The sequence below is a fragment of the Miscanthus floridulus genome, chromosome 13, assembly GCF_019320115.1.
Source record: "Miscanthus floridulus cultivar M001 chromosome 13, ASM1932011v1, whole genome shotgun sequence".
In the NCBI taxonomy this organism is placed as follows: Eukaryota; Viridiplantae; Streptophyta; class Magnoliopsida; order Poales; family Poaceae; genus Miscanthus; species Miscanthus floridulus.
Window position 1 is genome coordinate 21,917,808 of NC_089592.1, and position 16,493 is coordinate 21,934,300.

The following is a 16,493-nucleotide window of genomic DNA, read 5'->3' on the forward strand; positions in this document are numbered from 1 at the left end:
ACATACTACCAAATCCACTGATAGTATATTAGGCTAGTTGTTTAGGGTTAATTTTACAGATGATACCATATTAACTTAGGTACTTTCCAAAAATACAATGACCACTTTAGAAACACTATAACTCACGAGTAAAATGCACCATCGGTTCTCTTATTCGATCCAAACTTCATCCATCGAGAAAGGATCCTCGGTCGCACACGAAGAAAACATATTGGAAATTTGGGCTTTGTTTAGTTGGGTGAAATTTAGGAATTTGGTTACTGTAGTACTTTCGTTTTTATTTGACAATTAGTATTCAATCATAGACTAATTAGGCTCAAAACGTTCGTCTCGCGATTTCCAATCAAATTGTGCAATTAGTTTTTTTCGTCTACATTTAATGCTCTATGCACGTATCGCAAGATTAGATGTGATAGATACTGTAGCACTTTTTGAAAAAGTTTTTAGAACTAAACAAGGCCTTGATTAGCCACATGAACGAACACACTAGGGACTACCATGCAAATACGGCGCGAACCAATGGTGCAATCTGGAAAACCGTTGGCCGGTGAAGGGCCCGATAAAATGACACCTCCCCTCCTCCTCGTCCCGTCTTCGTTCCTCCCCACCTCCTCGTAAGGGCGAGGCCGCGGCCGCGGAGGAGGATTTATTACGAACAAACGAGCCATTAGTCCCCAAAAGCCAGCACACACAAACCCAGGCGATAGCGAGCGCGCCCGCGCCTCGCAAAGGCCACGACGCGAGAGCGCGCGAGGTGTGGAGCCCCCCAATCCCGGAAGCTTCCGGGGCCGCGCGCAGGGGGCGGGAGAGGGAGCTCGCCGCCGGTGACCGGGCTCTCGCCGCCGCGGATCTCCCGATCTGAGGCGCCGCTATTCAATTCCCCGCAGGTACGCGCCCTGATCCGCGGCCGCTTCGATCCGGCCCGGTTCCCCCCGCGCCAATTCGCGCGCCTCCCATTGCTGCTGCCTGATTCCGCCCTTGGCTGATACACTGCTGCTCTGTGATTAGGGTTTTGCGGTGCCGGCGACGGAGATGAGCGTGGAGAGCCCCGGGGAGCTAGGGTTCTGAAGCGCACCGTGGGGCACAGCGTGGCGGACGACGGCCCCCGACAGCCTCCTAGGTTTTCCATGGGAGATGGGGGAGTCGCGTGCGCCGTCCGCGCAGTCGAGGGCTTCCGTGCCGGCTCCCTCGTGAGGAGAGGAGGAGCAGGAGAAGCGATGCCGGACAAGGGGGAGAGGGCTCATGGCCACCACCACCACCAGCAGCAGCACCGGAAGAACCAGCAGTCGGCGACAGGTGCTGACCTGGAGGAGGGGGAGCTGCTCAATGGGGACGCCGAGACCAATGGGTTGCCTGAGAGGAGCATGCCACCTAAGAAGTGGAGGAAGGTGCTGGCAGCCTCCGCAGCTGTTGTGGAGGTGGAGCCTGGGGAGATTGTGAGTACGAAGCAAGCAGTGCCATTGAAGAAGGCGAGGAGAAATGGGGAGGTTGAGAAGGTAGAGCTGCCGCCGGAGAGGCAGAGGAAGGAAAAGTCTTCTGGGAAGAGCACCAGGAAGCATATCAAGGATGAAGTGGAGCCAGGGGAGATTGCGCCGCCTGAAAAAAGGCGGGATGCCAAGTCCCAACAGGCCGATGATAACGGCAGGAGGCCAAGTTCATCTGCCCAGAAAGGCTCCTTGCGGGATTCTGATGAAGAGCCTGGTGAAATTAAGCCAGAGAGCAGCATCAGTGGCAGTGCAAGGAAGAACCGGCTGACAGAGCCTCAGAGCATTAACCACAAGCACCACGCTGACACCTCTGATCAGCCAGGATCAAAAAGTCGCAGGAAGGGAGAAGGGAAGAGTTTATCTGCTGCCAGACATTTGTCTGGGAGAAATCGTGAGGTCTCGCCACCAACGCGGGATCGGCGTGATAGGCACGAGAGGAGCCCAGGCATCTTGGGCCGTTTTCCTCATGATCGCTTTCGTCATGACAGGTATGATAGGAGCCCGAGCCGCTTGGAGCGCTCCCCACATCGAGAGCGTGCTCGCCACTACGATAGCAGAGACCGCAGTCCATATATTTCACCTCGACATAGAGCTCGTCAGCCCCATTTGAGGGATAACACACCAAGTCGTGTTGATAATTCCCCTCGTGGGAGGGTCCAGCATGAGGATGTCAGAGACCATAACCCATTTCGTCATGACAGATCGCCTTCTGAACGTTGTCGGCCTACTGACACTCATGAATCAAGCAAGAAGAGCAGAAGTGGCAACAGCTCAGAAAAGTCACAGCACAAAAGTAAATCAGCGAAGCAATCTTCTAAGACCAAGAGTGGTAGCAATGGGAAGAATGAGGAGAAAATCTCCAAAGAAAAGCCCACTGAAAGCAGTCAGCACACTGAACTGCCACCGCCACCTCCACTACCACCGCCACCACCTCCGCCTCCACCTCCGCCACCTCGGCCTCTTCCACCTGCTGTACCGCCTCCCCTGCCTCCACCACCAGAACCTGAGCCAACTGGAGTTCTAGCTGAAGATATGATAGAAGACATGGATATCTGTGACACCCCACCTCACACTTGTGCAGCACCTGAACCCACTGAACCAATTTGTGATATAGGGAGGTGGATTTACCTTGATCACTTCGGTATCGAGCAAGGACCTTCCAAGCTTGCTGAGTTGAAGAAGCTGGTGGAAGATGGATATCTTCTTTCTGACCATCTGATAAAACATGCTGATAGCAACCGATGGGTGACTGTAGAGAATGCAGCTTCACCACTGGTGCCATCTGATTTCCCTTCTTTATATTCGGACACTTCAACACAGATGGTTAACCCACCAGAAGCCCCAGGAAATTTGCTCGATGAAGCTCTAGAGGAGGCTTCTAACTTGGCATCAGGTGCTGAGGATAAACAAATGGAGGAAGCTTCTGCTGAAGATAGTGAAGAATACTACATTGATGATAGGGTTGAAGCACTGATGGATGGATCAATTTTGGTGCATGGCCAGGAGCTCGAGATCATTGGAGGTAAAACAAAAGTTCTCTTTGCTATATTTGGAGATCCCGTGTTTTTGCTGTGGGCTGGGCTGGACTTGGGTTCTCCGTTTTTTTTTTTTTTGGTTATATATCCTTTTGGAGTTGGCTGCGAAGCCCTTGGTTATGGTTTCTTGTGGTTGTGGAGGCAATAAACACGCATCCCATCATGATTGCAGTATGCATCCGAGAGAGCCGATGAGGTGTTATATGATGTCTATTTGCTTGGGTTTGGGCCGTTTGGGCCCATAAGCTTGCATTATTGGTCTTGTTTGGATACAGTTTTCTGTTGCAAAAATCTAATGGCCCTGACCTTGGTTTTTCTAGGAATTTTAGTTGCTTCAACTGTTTTGCATCTGCACCCCCGGGAACATTTTTTTGATCTGACGACCATAAAAAGTTACACTTTTTTACATATATATCCTTCTAAAGCTCTGTATTTGGATTTCTGTGTAATTGCATCAGATCTATTTATCCCAGGCCATGTCAGATATCTGTTTTTTTTTTGTTCTTTGATTTGTTTCGAGTCGCGGTCTCCTCGCATTGCACATGCGAGGGTAAGGCTCGCCACTGACACCCTTCCCCAGACCCCGCACAGAGCGGGAGCTCTGCGCCCTTTTTTTTTTATTTGTTTTGAATAAAATTGCACTGTACCTTTGTGAACTTGCACTGTACTTCATCCTGCATTTTACTTTCCCAGCACCCAGAAGGCCTGAAGTTACACAGATTTATGGAGTTAAACCTCATGGCTGTACTAATGTTGTATCATTTTGCCATTTGGAAATTGCAGAGCTTTTAGGTGCAGATTTTCAGCCTGCTGATTGGCAAAGATGGAGTCGCCCTCAAGGTACTGTATCAGTTCAAATTTTATTTGGCCTTAGGATTTGCACTGTTCCTTGTCCAGTTTTTGGGAATGGCTATATGTTTTTCTTCGTTTTAGATGGTATCCAACTTTAAGATGCTGACTCTGTGTTCTGGTTTTTGTATTTTATCATCTGCTTTTGAGCCTAATATTTCTTCAGGAAACATATTGAAAATTGTTTCATCAACACTACAGAAGTTCTTCTCTTGTAGTTCTTTCATGATGCCACCATATAATTCTTTGGTTGCCTTTATTCTGTTATTATCCTTGGCATTTGTGATTTATATATTATTATTATGATGTCAGATTTTGCTAGGTTCCATGTGCATACTGAAGGAGATGATGGAATCAATGGAGGCACAGAATTCTTAGAAAATAGAGCAACGGATGCTTATGGCCTTGTTTCTGTGGAGAAGAACAACTTTCATCATTATGCTGAGTCTAGCGAATGGTTTTCTGGGAGATGGTCTTGCAAAGGTGGTGACTGGAGGAGAAATGACGAATTGAGCCAAGATACTCCATTCAGGAAAAAACTTGTTCTCAATGAAGGGTATCCTCTGTGTCAAATGCCAAAAGGTAGCTATGAGGATCCACGCCGGCCCTGCAAGGATGAGTTGTACTACCCTGTACGTACTAAAAAGCATGACCTGCCAATGTGGGCATTCTCATCGACAGAAGAAGATACTGACAGTGTTAATGACACCACTAAAGGCGGTGTTGTGCCTGGGAGGCCAGGTCAGACCAGACAGCCTCCTAGGGGAGTGAAGGGCATGATGCTTCCAGTGGTTAGGATAAATTCTCGTGTTGTTAAAGATCAATCATCTGTTGAACCCCGTACAAAACCCAGAGGAACTGATCGACCACTGTCGAGATCTTCACGCTCCCATTCAATTGGGGCTGAGAGAAGTTCTGTCCATGAAGGTTCCTCGCATTTCAGGAAGCACCATGACCATGATTCACAAAGTTTGCACAAGTCCAAGTCTGTTCCAAACATTCCAAAGGACCGTGTATGCACTGTTGATGAGCTGTCGGTTAATCGGGGTCACTGGTACTACCTTGATGGCACTGGGCATGAGCATGGTCCATTTTCTTATTCCGAATTGCAAGAATTAGTTAAAAAGGGCACTATCATTGAACAAAGTAGTGTATTCCGTAAGATTGATAACACATGGTTTCCAGTTCTTAAGGATTTAAAACCTGGAAGCTCTGTTCCCAGTGCAGCACAAAACTCAAATTCTACTGCTGCTCTTATGCACCCAGACCAATATAATTTTGGTGTGAACCAAGGATCAGGTAGCTTCCATGAGTTGCACCCCCAGTTCGTGGGTTATACACGTGGTAAATTACATGAACTAGTCATGAAATATTTCAAGAGCAGGGAACTTACTTTAGCTATAAATGAGGTCTTGGATCCATGGATTTCAGCAAAGCAACCAAAAAAAGAGTTTGAAGCATACTTTTCTCACACTTCAGCATCTAGGAATTTCCTGCCAGGTACTGTGGTCATGTCTTACATGACATCTTATTTACTTACTTTTCAGCTCTTAAATTTTAACTTTAAGCTAATCTTAATGCATTTGAAATCTTGAACCGTCAAATTTGTTTCACTCACATATTCCTTCTAGCTAATCACTGATCGAAATTTGTGGACATCTGTAACATTTCCTTTTCTTTTGTGAGCCTTACAGAAGATGGTGGGTCCGCAAAAAGGGCAAAGTTGCTACCTGACCGGAGTGATGAAGATATTCATTTGTCAGAAGACATTCTTGCCAGTCGGAAGGAGGACATCTGTTTTGAAGAGCTATGTGGTGGAGCATCTTCTGTTGATAATGATTCTGTGAATCCCAGAGCAGGAAATGAAAGCTGGGGTCTACTAAACGGCCATGTGTTAGCAAGAATCTTCCATTTTATGAGGGCAGATGTGAAATCACTTATTTCTTCTGCAGCTACCTGTAGGATCTGGAATGCTGCCGCGAAGTATTACAGGAACATGTGTAGATTCATTGATCTGTCTTCTGTTGGCCCTCTTTGCACTGATTCTGTGTTTTGTGATATTATGGTATGTGTCTTGCCTATCTGTTTGAACTTTTGAGAAATTACTTCTGTCATCTCCTAACTTTGGACTCAAAATCATTCATCTTCCTTTCAGGCTGGTTATGAGAAGCAAAATATTAGGACTCTTATTTTAACTGGTTGTTCGAATCTTAGTTCACATGCCCTTGGCAGAGTACTTGAGTGGCTTCCACAAATATCTTATGTTCACATTCAAGGCTGCGGTCATCTAGGGGATCTGAAAAATAAATTTCAGCATGTAAAATGGATCAGGAGCTCATTGAATCCAGAGTCATATCGGAAAATGAAAACCTTGAAGCAGATAGGTGATGGGAACAACTACGCATCCAAAGTTGCTAGGAATTTCACCAATCAGCTGGATGGTTCTGATGAGCTTGATGGTTATTTTGCTGATATTTCAAATAGAGAGAATGCTAACCTTTCATTTGGCCAAGGTTTCTATAAAAGATCAAAATTGCTTGATGCTAGAAAGTCCTCTGCAGTTTTGTCGAGGGATGCAGAAATGAGGCGTTTGATGCAGAGACAGGCAGAGAACAGTTACAGGAAGATGGAAGAGTTTGTCATAAACAGATTGAGAGAAATTATGAGGAATAACAAATTTGATTTTTTCATTCCAAAGGTACCATCACTATTTGATACTCACTCCGTTCCAAATTATAAGTCGTTTTGACTTTTTTGGTTCATCCATTTTGTTATGCATCTAGATACAATAATATGTCTAGATACATAGCAAAATGGATGAACCAAAAAAGTCTAAGCGACTTATAATTTGGAACGGAGGGAGTAATTATTTGGATGAGCCCTCTTGATGGTCTAATACGATGTACTAATACTTCACACCCATATCTGTTCCATTTTACAGGTTTCCAAGATCGAAGGTAGGTTGAAAAATGGGTATTATGCTCGCCATGGCTTTCGTACCATCAAGCATGACATCCGTACCATGTGCCAAGATGCATTGAGGTAAAAATGACCTAGTCTAACCTAGTTAAAGATTTCTAGAAGTTTATGTGATTTCTAACAGTTCCTTTCTACCTCAGATATAAAGATGGCAATGATTCAGGAGATATAAAGCAAATTGTTGTCTCCTTCATACAGCTAGCAAAGAGACTAGGGAACCCAAGGTACATTTCTGAGAGAAATGGAGCAGCAGCCCAGGACAGCCTGGACATTAGTCAATACTCATTTGATACTAAACTAAAAAAGAAGCAAAACAAAACAAGAGGAGCAAATTCGGTGGTTGCTGGAGCAGATAATAATTCATCTCGTGCATTTGACCTTGAAATCAAAAGAAGCCTGTCTAAATTAAAGAAAAAGGATGTCTACTCTGGTAGTGAAACATCTGATGATGATGATGGCTACTCTGAAGGTGATGAAACTGAGAGTGAAACTACTGTTTCTGATACTGAGAGTGACCTTGATGTAAATTCTGGAGCTTGGGATTTAAAAGGAAATGGTCTAAAGTTAATTGAACCTGGGGAACCTGTGACTGATGATCGTATATTGGGTGCCCGCATGACAAAGGCCAGCCTTGTTCCTCCAGTTACTAGGAAGTATGAAGTTACTGAGGAGTACCTTATTGTAGCAGATGTGGAGGAAGTACAACGAAAAATGAGAGTTGCTTTACCTGATGACTATTCTGAGAAGTTGCTGTCGCAGAAGAATGGCACCGAAAACTTGGAGCTTCCAGAGGTTAAGGATTATCAACCCCGAAAAGTAGCAGGAGATGAAATTCTTGAGCAAGAAGTATATGGCATAGATCCATACACACACAATCTACTGAGTGACATTATGCCTGCTGATCTTGAGTTGTCACCTACCGACAAGCATATCTTTATTGAGGAGGTAATTGGTGCTAGGTTACACTCCCTTCTCTCTCTCTCTCTCTGTCTCTCTCTTTCAGTTCAAGCTTTGAACTTACCCAAAATATTTTCAATGCAGTTGCTTCTGAATACATTGAATAAGCAAGTTAGGCATTTCACTGGTTCAGGAAATACCCCTATGACTTACAGCCTTAGGCCTGTCATTGAAGAAATCCAAAGATCTGCGGAGGATAGTGGTGACAGGCGAACTTCAAAGATGTGCTTGGGGATGCTGAAGGCCATGAGAAATCGCTCTGATCAGAACTTTGTTGCTTATAGAAAGGTATGCCTTCAGCAACCTATTAACTCAGGTCCATTTCTTGTGTCTTTTTGACACGTTTGGTACATCTTTTCCAGGGTCTTGGTGTTGTTTGCAACAAAAAAGGTGGATTTGGTGTAGATGACTTTGTTGTCGAGTTCTTTGGGGAGGTATGCCTTAGTTTTAAATATTCATCCATTCTACCTAGAACGAGGGGCAGTAGTATAACCATGAATATGTCGATTTATAAACATTGCAGGTTTACCCTTCTTGGAGATGGTATGAAAAGCAAGATGGTATTAAACATATCCAAAACAACAGCGAAGATCAAGCTCCTGAGTTTTACAACATTATGTTAGAAAGGCCAAAGGTTGTGTTCAGCCTCTGGTTTTAATGAGATCTTACCTGTAACTGGTGTCATTTCAATTCATGGTCTTTTTCATCCTATTAACCTTTTACTTCTGTCATGATGGAAGGGAGACCGAGATGGATATGACTTGGTTTTTGTTGATGCGATGCACAAAGCCAACTACGCGAGTAGAATCTGCCACTCCTGCAACCCTAACTGCGAAGCAAAGTAAGCTCCTTTTGAGCTTCAGATTTCTACCTTGTGAATGTTAACTGTTTCATTGCAGCTTTACTTCCTAAATTTGCACTGCTCTGTTGTTACTCTAATAAATCCTTTTTTCTGGAATTCTGCTGTGGGTGATACTTGGCACTCCATAAATAATGTTTATTATATTTCGCGGGTCTGGAAATCAGTATGGCTGATCATAGAGCAATATAATGTAGCTTTTCTCGCACATCCAGCTTCATTCCATTTCATGGAGCACAGTTCTATTCTGAGTTGGGATTTATGTATCAAGTTGCTTTGACAAACTTCAGTACGTGTTTGCTTGGTTATGCTTATGCATTTCTGTGCTAATTAAATTGATACTCAACCATTGATAACTTGAATACATGTATGTGCTACCATGTTTGCGTGTCTCAAAATGCTTGGACTTTTTTTCTCTCCCTAAGGCTAATGTCCACTAATTTATGCTTCTTGATTTAAAAAAAAAAATAGAGTGACAGCAGTGGATGGTAAATACCAGATTGGAGTTTACACACTTCGACCAATTGTAGAAGGCGAGGAAATCACTTTTGATTACAATTCAGTAACTGAGGTGAGCACATTTCTGGTTCCTTTATGAAATTATGTATTACATATTTACATTGAAATGTTTGATGCCTTCATACTTATTTTGCTAGAGCAAAGAAGAACATGAAGCATCAGTCTGCCTCTGTGGAAGTCAAGTGTGCCGGGGCAGCTATTTGAATTTTTCTGGCGAAGGAGCCTTTGAGAAGGTGAACTTTTGGAAGTATGCTGGTGGATAGTTTAGAAGGAATGCCTGTAGTGCGAATATTTATTGATTATTTGCATGATTCTGACATGTTCACATCTACTGATGTCGTTGTGAATCAGGTATTAATGGAATTCCATGGTGTGCTCGATAGGCATAGCCTGCTGCTACAGGCTTGTGAAACAGACTCTGTCTCTCAACAAGACTTAATTGACTTGGGTAGAGCTGGTCTTGGTACCTGTTTGCTTGCTGGTTTGCCTGGATGGCTTGTTGCTTACACGGCTCACCTGGTAATTGTAATAGCTGTCTTTTGTTCAGTTTCTGTTCTGATGTTGTAACCAATTTAGCTTGGTCCTTATATCAACTTTTGTTGTAAAAGGTGCGGTTTATATACCTTGAGAGACAGAAACTCCCTGATGAGATCTTAAGGCACAATGTGGATGAGAAGCGCCAGTTCCTTATAGATATAAACATGGATTCTGAGAAGAATGATGCTGAGGTTCAGGTAAATTAGCTGATGGCTTGGTCAGGCCTCCTAGTTCTTTTTCCCCTCTTTCTCATTTGCCTGAATGTGACCTAATTATGTCGCTACTCTCAGGCAGAGGGAGTATTAAATTCAAGATTACAGCAAATAGTGCATACACTTGACAAGGTGAATATTTATTTGTGTTCCATCTTGGGCTTGTTTGATGATACCTAGCTACCATACATATTGTATCATTGCTTATCCTTATTGGCTTCTCTACCAACTCTTCAGGTGAGATATGTTATGAGATGCATATTTGGAGACCCAAAGAATGCTCCTCCTCCCCTGGTAAGGTTGTCTGGGAAAGGTCTGGTATCTGCCATCTGGAAAGGGGACAGTTCGATAGTTGCTGAACTCCTTCAGTCGATGGAACCTCATGTTGAAGAAGAGGTACTTAGTGATCTGAAGGCTAAAATCCGTGCTCATGATCCGTCAGACTCTGAAGATTTTGAGGGAGGCATCAGGAATTCTCTCTTGTGGTAAGTTTCGGACCTGATCAGTATTTCCTGTATGTGCAATGACTTCTCCCCTACAATTACTTGTCAGTGGAATCTGATCCTCCTTTTGTACAGGTTGCGTGATGAATTGCGAACTCTTCCATGCACTTACAAGTGCCGTCATGATGCTGCTGCAGATTTGATTCATTTGTATGCTTATACAAAGTGCTTCTTCCGAGTCCGGGTAAGTGAAAGCTTATTACTTACTGAGAAAATGATGGTTGTGGTTTTGCCGTCTGTTCTTTAGAGCTGACTCAAGTATGGCTGCGTGCAGGATTATAAGACAGTAAAATCTCCACCAGTTCATATCAGTCCGCTTGACTTAGGCCCCAAATATGCTGATAAACTGGGACCAGGCTTTCAGGAGTACTGCAAGACATACCCAGAAAATTATTGCTTAGCCCAGCTTATCTATTGGTATAGCCAGAATTCAGAACCTGAATCTAGATTGACAAGAGCTAGAAAAGGTTGCATGTCATTTCCAGATGTCTCGTCCTTCTATGTGAAGTCTGCAAAGCCATCACAAGAGCGAGTTTATGGGAACAGAACTGTGAGATTCATGTTATCGCGCATGGTAAGTGCTATTTTGTGATTGCTTGGGGTTACCAGATTGCAAAAATCATGTGCTCGAACTCATTTTGGAATGGGAGGTAGAGAAAGCAAAATTCCAAAAGAACAAGTAACTACAGTTTAACTGTTTTGCACACTCATTATTTTGTTCTAGAAAAGTTGGATCATGAAATAATTTGGTGCTGTAGACCCCATATATCAGACATCATTACCTATCGCTACCATTATTTTTCTGAATCATTTTGTGCTACTTCTCATAACTTTATGCACATGGAATGCTTTTACGTTGATACAATTATGATGTTTAATTGTTCTTATTGTCCTTTATCTTCTAGAAGAAAACATTAAGTTTTCTTGCCAGCTATTTTTTCTCAATTTCTTCCCAATATGTTTATCTTAGTGTAACTTGGCATATTGTCAGTACTTTGCGTAAGACATTTGTGCCTATTGACTGCTAATTGATCCTATCTTTGATGTAGCATTCATGCTTCTTTTTCTTTGCATCCCAGTAATCACTGTCTTTGCCTATAAAAAGTTGGAAATGTGAAGACTGGCATCATCTTACGAATTGTTTTCCCTTGACTATTTGGTTCTGGTGGTTGATTATACAGGAAAAGCAGACACAGAGACCATGGCCAAAGGATAGGATATGGTTGTTCAAGAGTGATCCAAGATTCTTTGGTAGTCCAATGATGGATGCCGTGTTGAATAATTCCCCGCTTGACAAGGAGATGGTGCTTTGGCTCAAAACGAGACCAAACGTTTTCCTAGGCTAGTAAAAAAGGATTGTAGGCAGATAAGATGGTATTTGGTTGTTTCTCCCTTTTGGAGATTTTAGTCTACAGGATTCTTTTTCCGACTCACACCTTGGCTACCTGATCATGGGGAGTTTAGCTTTTAGATAGCAGGGTAACAGTCTCACCACCCCCCATCTGTACATTCCCCTCCCCCTACCTTCCTTGTAGAGATGTATCTGGTTAATTACTCATAGATTCGTCATTGATTTAATGTAGTGAATTTTCCCCATAGGAATGCTCCCTCTTTTGTTTCATGTAAATGCAGAACAATTTCAATCTTGAATTCAGTAATGCGTTACAGGCATGTTGCATTTCTACAAGTTCCAGATCTGAGCATGAGATTTGATGGTTGGAACTGTACATGAGTGTTGCGAATGTCAATTTGAAGCATGATGCTATATTTTTGTTTTACACAGTGGTGATGGAATTTGCGCCCACTTTGTGTTGTGCAAGTGAAATTGCAAACAGAAAGCTACAAGGTGTAGAAGAAATTGTAAAACCGGCCTTCTCATTTGCTCTCATGCCTATTTTCTGTCTATATTGGCTATTGCAATTAAGATTGTAGGAAACTGTAGCAAACTTAGGCTTGGTCAGGTCATGTGTCTTTTGTCATCGGCAATCTGTGTAACTTGCATGATCTGTGCTGTTTTCCTGTTGCATGATCTGTGCTGTTTTTGTGTTTTTTCTTTGCTGTTTTTTTTACAACTGTGTTGATGGGTTGGTGTGTGTTTATAAGGGTTCTTGTTCTTCTTATTAATGCAAAGAAATACAGCTCTTCGTTGTTTCCGAAAAAAGATTGTATGCTGTTGTATAAACTACAATATCTGTTTCAATTATAAACTGTTTTAATTTTTTTAGGTACATACTTTTTGTTATAAACTAATATATGACATCCCTAGATACATAGCAAAAATTATATAGCTCTCAAAAGCCAAAACGATTGATGATTTGAAACGAAGAGACATAGCAACAATTAAAATGCAATTTTCGTCTGTGTGTGTGTGTGTGTTTGGTAGATGACGAGTGCATTCAGTTCCAGGTGAGTCTTGCCGCTTAACCTGCGCAAGCGAGGATTACCTTGCTAGCCTGGGCCAGCTAAAATTGATTTCCCACCTTATAGAAAGCAAAAAACTTGCCATTGTATACCCCGAGAACAGCTTGCTTGAAATCCAAACCGTTCTTCCGTCGGCCACCTAACTAGGCAAAGCAAGAAAAGGGGCTTGTCCAAGAACCAAACATGCTTTTTTTGTCCATGTGTTACAATACCTGCTACAATCTAGTGCTCATGAAATGATTTTATCCTTCTATATAAGTATGTGTTTGAGAACTGGGTTTTTGGTGGTTTGGATCCAAATCGCTAGTATTCAGTACAAACTTGAATTGAGCTGTAAACTTTAGGCTAATCCTTCTATGGACGCTTTGAGTTGCCGCTCAGATGGAAACGATTGAAAATAATAATACTATAATAAGAGAGGATTTTTCTATATTTACAAAACAGCAGGGATTTGGTTTGGAGTTTTGGATTTCAGGGGAGGTTTCCATGCTCAGCGGCGTTAAGAGTAGGGGCGTGCGGTGGTGGTAGGTTGAGGGGGCGCGGGTGAAGCGGCAGGGGTGAAGAAATCTTCATCTTCCTCCTTCAGTAATTAGAGAAGAGTGGGGAAGGAGTGGCGAAGGTGGGCAGTAGAGCCACGAGCACCGCTGCCCGGGCGGTGGGCGAGACCGACAGGGGTTGGGCGGAGGTAGGGGACGAGCGAGGGTAGAAGATGAGCGTTGTACTAACTCCTGGCCACCTTGTAGCCTAGGGTTGACTTTACTTGTATAGATCGGATGAATATTCAACTTCCTTCTTTCAACTCAAGACGTTGTTTCTTCAGGTAAAAAGCAAAAATCTCACTTTTTAAGGAGACAATTAATCCCAACTATAACTAGATTTATTATAAAAATATATTTTGTGATTAGTCAAGTACATATCATAATATTTGTAATTATGTATATGTTTGATGAAATGATTGTCTGGCTACTCGAGAAACAAGATTTTTTTTTGGGACGAATGGAGTATTTCGTTAATGTTGGTTCTAATTTGTAGTTTTGTGTCATGCACTTTTCTGTACTAAATGATGTCTATTGATAAGATGTTAAGTTTGTAAGAATTGTAAAATCATAATATTTATATGTGTTGACGCAAAGATTGATAAGACACCAACAATGTTTACAAGTAAAGATAGCTATTGTGTTTACGTGGCAAATCATGAGTTTTCGGATATACTAGTAAAGAAACCATCAAAGCTCTCGCTCGGAATGGACCTCATCATGGCAAGGACGTCGGCAGTCCTATGTCGGCTAGCAAGTCTATCACACCATCCTTGGTGAACAACAACATGAGATAGGAAAAGTAGGACAAAAGAGAGACAGTAAATTAATATTTGTCGATTGGATGTTGATATCCAGCCGTGTATTTGTATTTTCTATGGAGTACATGTAGCCTTGTTCTATTACTAGGTAGCGTGCCCGTGCGTTGCTACGGGATAACTAACAATTTATGCTAAAAACACATGGATCGCACGATAAGATAACAATACTGTAAAAATTAAATACCAATGTTAAAGTGATATTTAATCTAAAAAGCAAAGTTTATGAATTTAACACAGTCACGGAGTACGCGACGTCGCAGGCTCACAAACTCTACTTTATAGACCTTTCTGTGATGGGGCTAAGATAATGTTTTATATTGGCAGAAAGAAATCTTCGATATCCATTTCTTTCATTGTAATCCATTTATCTGGACAATGTTTGAGGTGAGGGCACGGTTACAGTTTTTAGTAGCTTTGCGATATTATCCGAAGCTATGAGACAATTGATGTCTTGCAATGATCCTTTTATTAATTTAGTTTTCTATCTATGTTTAATTATTTATTCAGTCTATTTTATAGGCATGTCGGTAGATAATGGATGACAAAATTTAAACATCCATAATTTATCTCTTTGACTTTGAGCATGAGTTTTGTTTTTATTTTTTAATTAATATATTATCATTTTGTTTTTATCGTAGCGTTAGCATGGGCATGCATGAAAAACGAAGACGTCTTTACACTGCAGAAATCTTTCAAGAAGATCATGCATAGATTATTCTTGTATTGAATATTATATATATACGATCACCTAAATATTATAATTAAACTATACAATTTTGAATTAGGATATGATGTAAGACATGCAAACAGATATTTCAAAACTACCTGTAGAGTTCAAAGAATTTAATAAATAAATCATTCTGGAGGCAATGCAAATTCTCGCTAATCTTTTTATTTGGTGTAGTTAGTGTTATCATAGTACCCGCATGTATTCATGGGAAATAAATCGTGGACAAAACGTGGATATTTTTTGGTGCGATATTCCAACATGGGTCCATCGTCCTGCCAATATTTTTGAGGCAGATCACATAAATGATGAAAGTTCCTCTATGAGATTGCTCATAAGAGACTCAAACTTATATCTGATCATGGTAATGTTGAATTGCTTTGCATCAAAAGCATCGGTAATGATAAACGGGGACATAGATTTTAGTATGCATAGTGGAGAAAAACTCAACCTTGGCCTTCTCAGCAGCTATTCTGAGCCTTTGTAGTGCTAACTTGTCCTTACTTAGATAGTCAAGAGGTGCAAAGAGGTTCTTTTTATCTTAATTCTCTTTCCTTCTGTGTTAATTCTCTTTCCTTGTACTCGTTGTCATGTATGCTGGTGCATGCAAACATGCAATGTGTATATAGATAGCACAATAATTTTCTACTTTCTATTTTGCCATGATTCCTCTATCACATGACAGATAATATTCAATCAAGGAGAATGGCACGATCAATCAGTAGTTAAGATTAACCTGTAACATGCGGGAGATGTCGTGGAATCGTAGGTGTGGGCAGTTAGATGAACCAAAATAAATGTCGCATCAAAAAATATACACTCATTAACTGAAAAATAATAACCTATGATAGACAAATGTACACTCATTAACTGAATAAATAATCAGACAAAGGCATAATCAGTGCCAAAAAGCAAAGTTCATTTCCTGAGAGTAGGAGTAAACCTAGACAGACAACCACATACATCTAAATTAGTACGATGTCCGTTGGATATACATACGTTTGTTAGTTTCTTGTGGTGCAATTTTTGCATAAATGTATAGCCATGAATCTGGCTAAAGCTTGAGAAGATAGTGATTGCAGTATATAAACGGGATGACCAACCTTGATAAACGTTCCAAAAAATGTGGGATATACAGTGTGCACGTACGTTGTTACGGGACAACTAAAATTTTATATTAAAAATACACATATTGCACAATAAGATAATAATACTGTGAAATTAAATATCTACATTAAAACGACATCAATCCAAAAAGCAAAGTTCGTAAAATTAACACGGTCCGGCGTCGCAAGCTCACCGACTCTACTATATAGACCTTTCCAAATTTTTGTTTACTCAGATAATTAACAAATAAGCAATGCCCCGCCACATTTTTGTTGACTATTCACTATGTTTTTTAAGAAAACATGTGATGGAAAGACATTGTTGGTTTTTAACTTTTTTTTACATCATCACTAATCCAATTGAAGAGAGAGGACCATATTTTTTTAAGAAAACAATGTCTATGAATTGTCACATTCTTAGAAAACTGAACTGGTTGTCATCTTT

At 41.5% G+C, this 16,493-nt stretch overlaps 1 protein-coding gene across 3 annotated transcripts; it reads left to right on the plus strand.

The window, feature by feature from the left end:
- Positions 1-598: 598 nt before the first annotated feature.
- On the plus strand, positions 599-12,115 carry LOC136500650 (histone-lysine N-methyltransferase ATXR3-like). Of its 3 annotated transcripts, XM_066496052.1 has the most exons (21): positions 599-887; positions 1,009-3,009; positions 3,806-3,862; positions 4,184-5,371; positions 5,566-5,936; positions 6,027-6,569; positions 6,813-6,913; positions 6,991-7,795; positions 7,892-8,095; positions 8,170-8,241; positions 8,331-8,441; positions 8,548-8,648; positions 9,138-9,237; positions 9,323-9,418; positions 9,537-9,704; positions 9,794-9,919; positions 10,013-10,066; positions 10,172-10,419; positions 10,513-10,621; positions 10,712-11,011; positions 11,619-12,115. In XM_066496052.1, exons 2-21 carry the CDS (start codon positions 1,128-1,130, stop codon positions 11,781-11,783), a joined length of 6,801 nt encoding a protein of 2,266 aa, XP_066352149.1. In that variant the 5' UTR covers positions 599-887; positions 1,009-1,127; the 3' UTR covers positions 11,784-12,115. The 3 variants fall into 3 exon arrangements, with proteins under 3 accessions (XP_066352149.1, XP_066352150.1, XP_066352151.1); XM_066496053.1 differs by lacking the exon at positions 10,013-10,066; XM_066496054.1 differs by lacking the exons at positions 10,513-10,621; positions 10,712-11,011; positions 11,619-12,115 and having other exon boundaries at positions 10,017-10,066; positions 10,172-10,310.
- Positions 12,116-16,493: the final 4,378 nt, after the last annotated feature.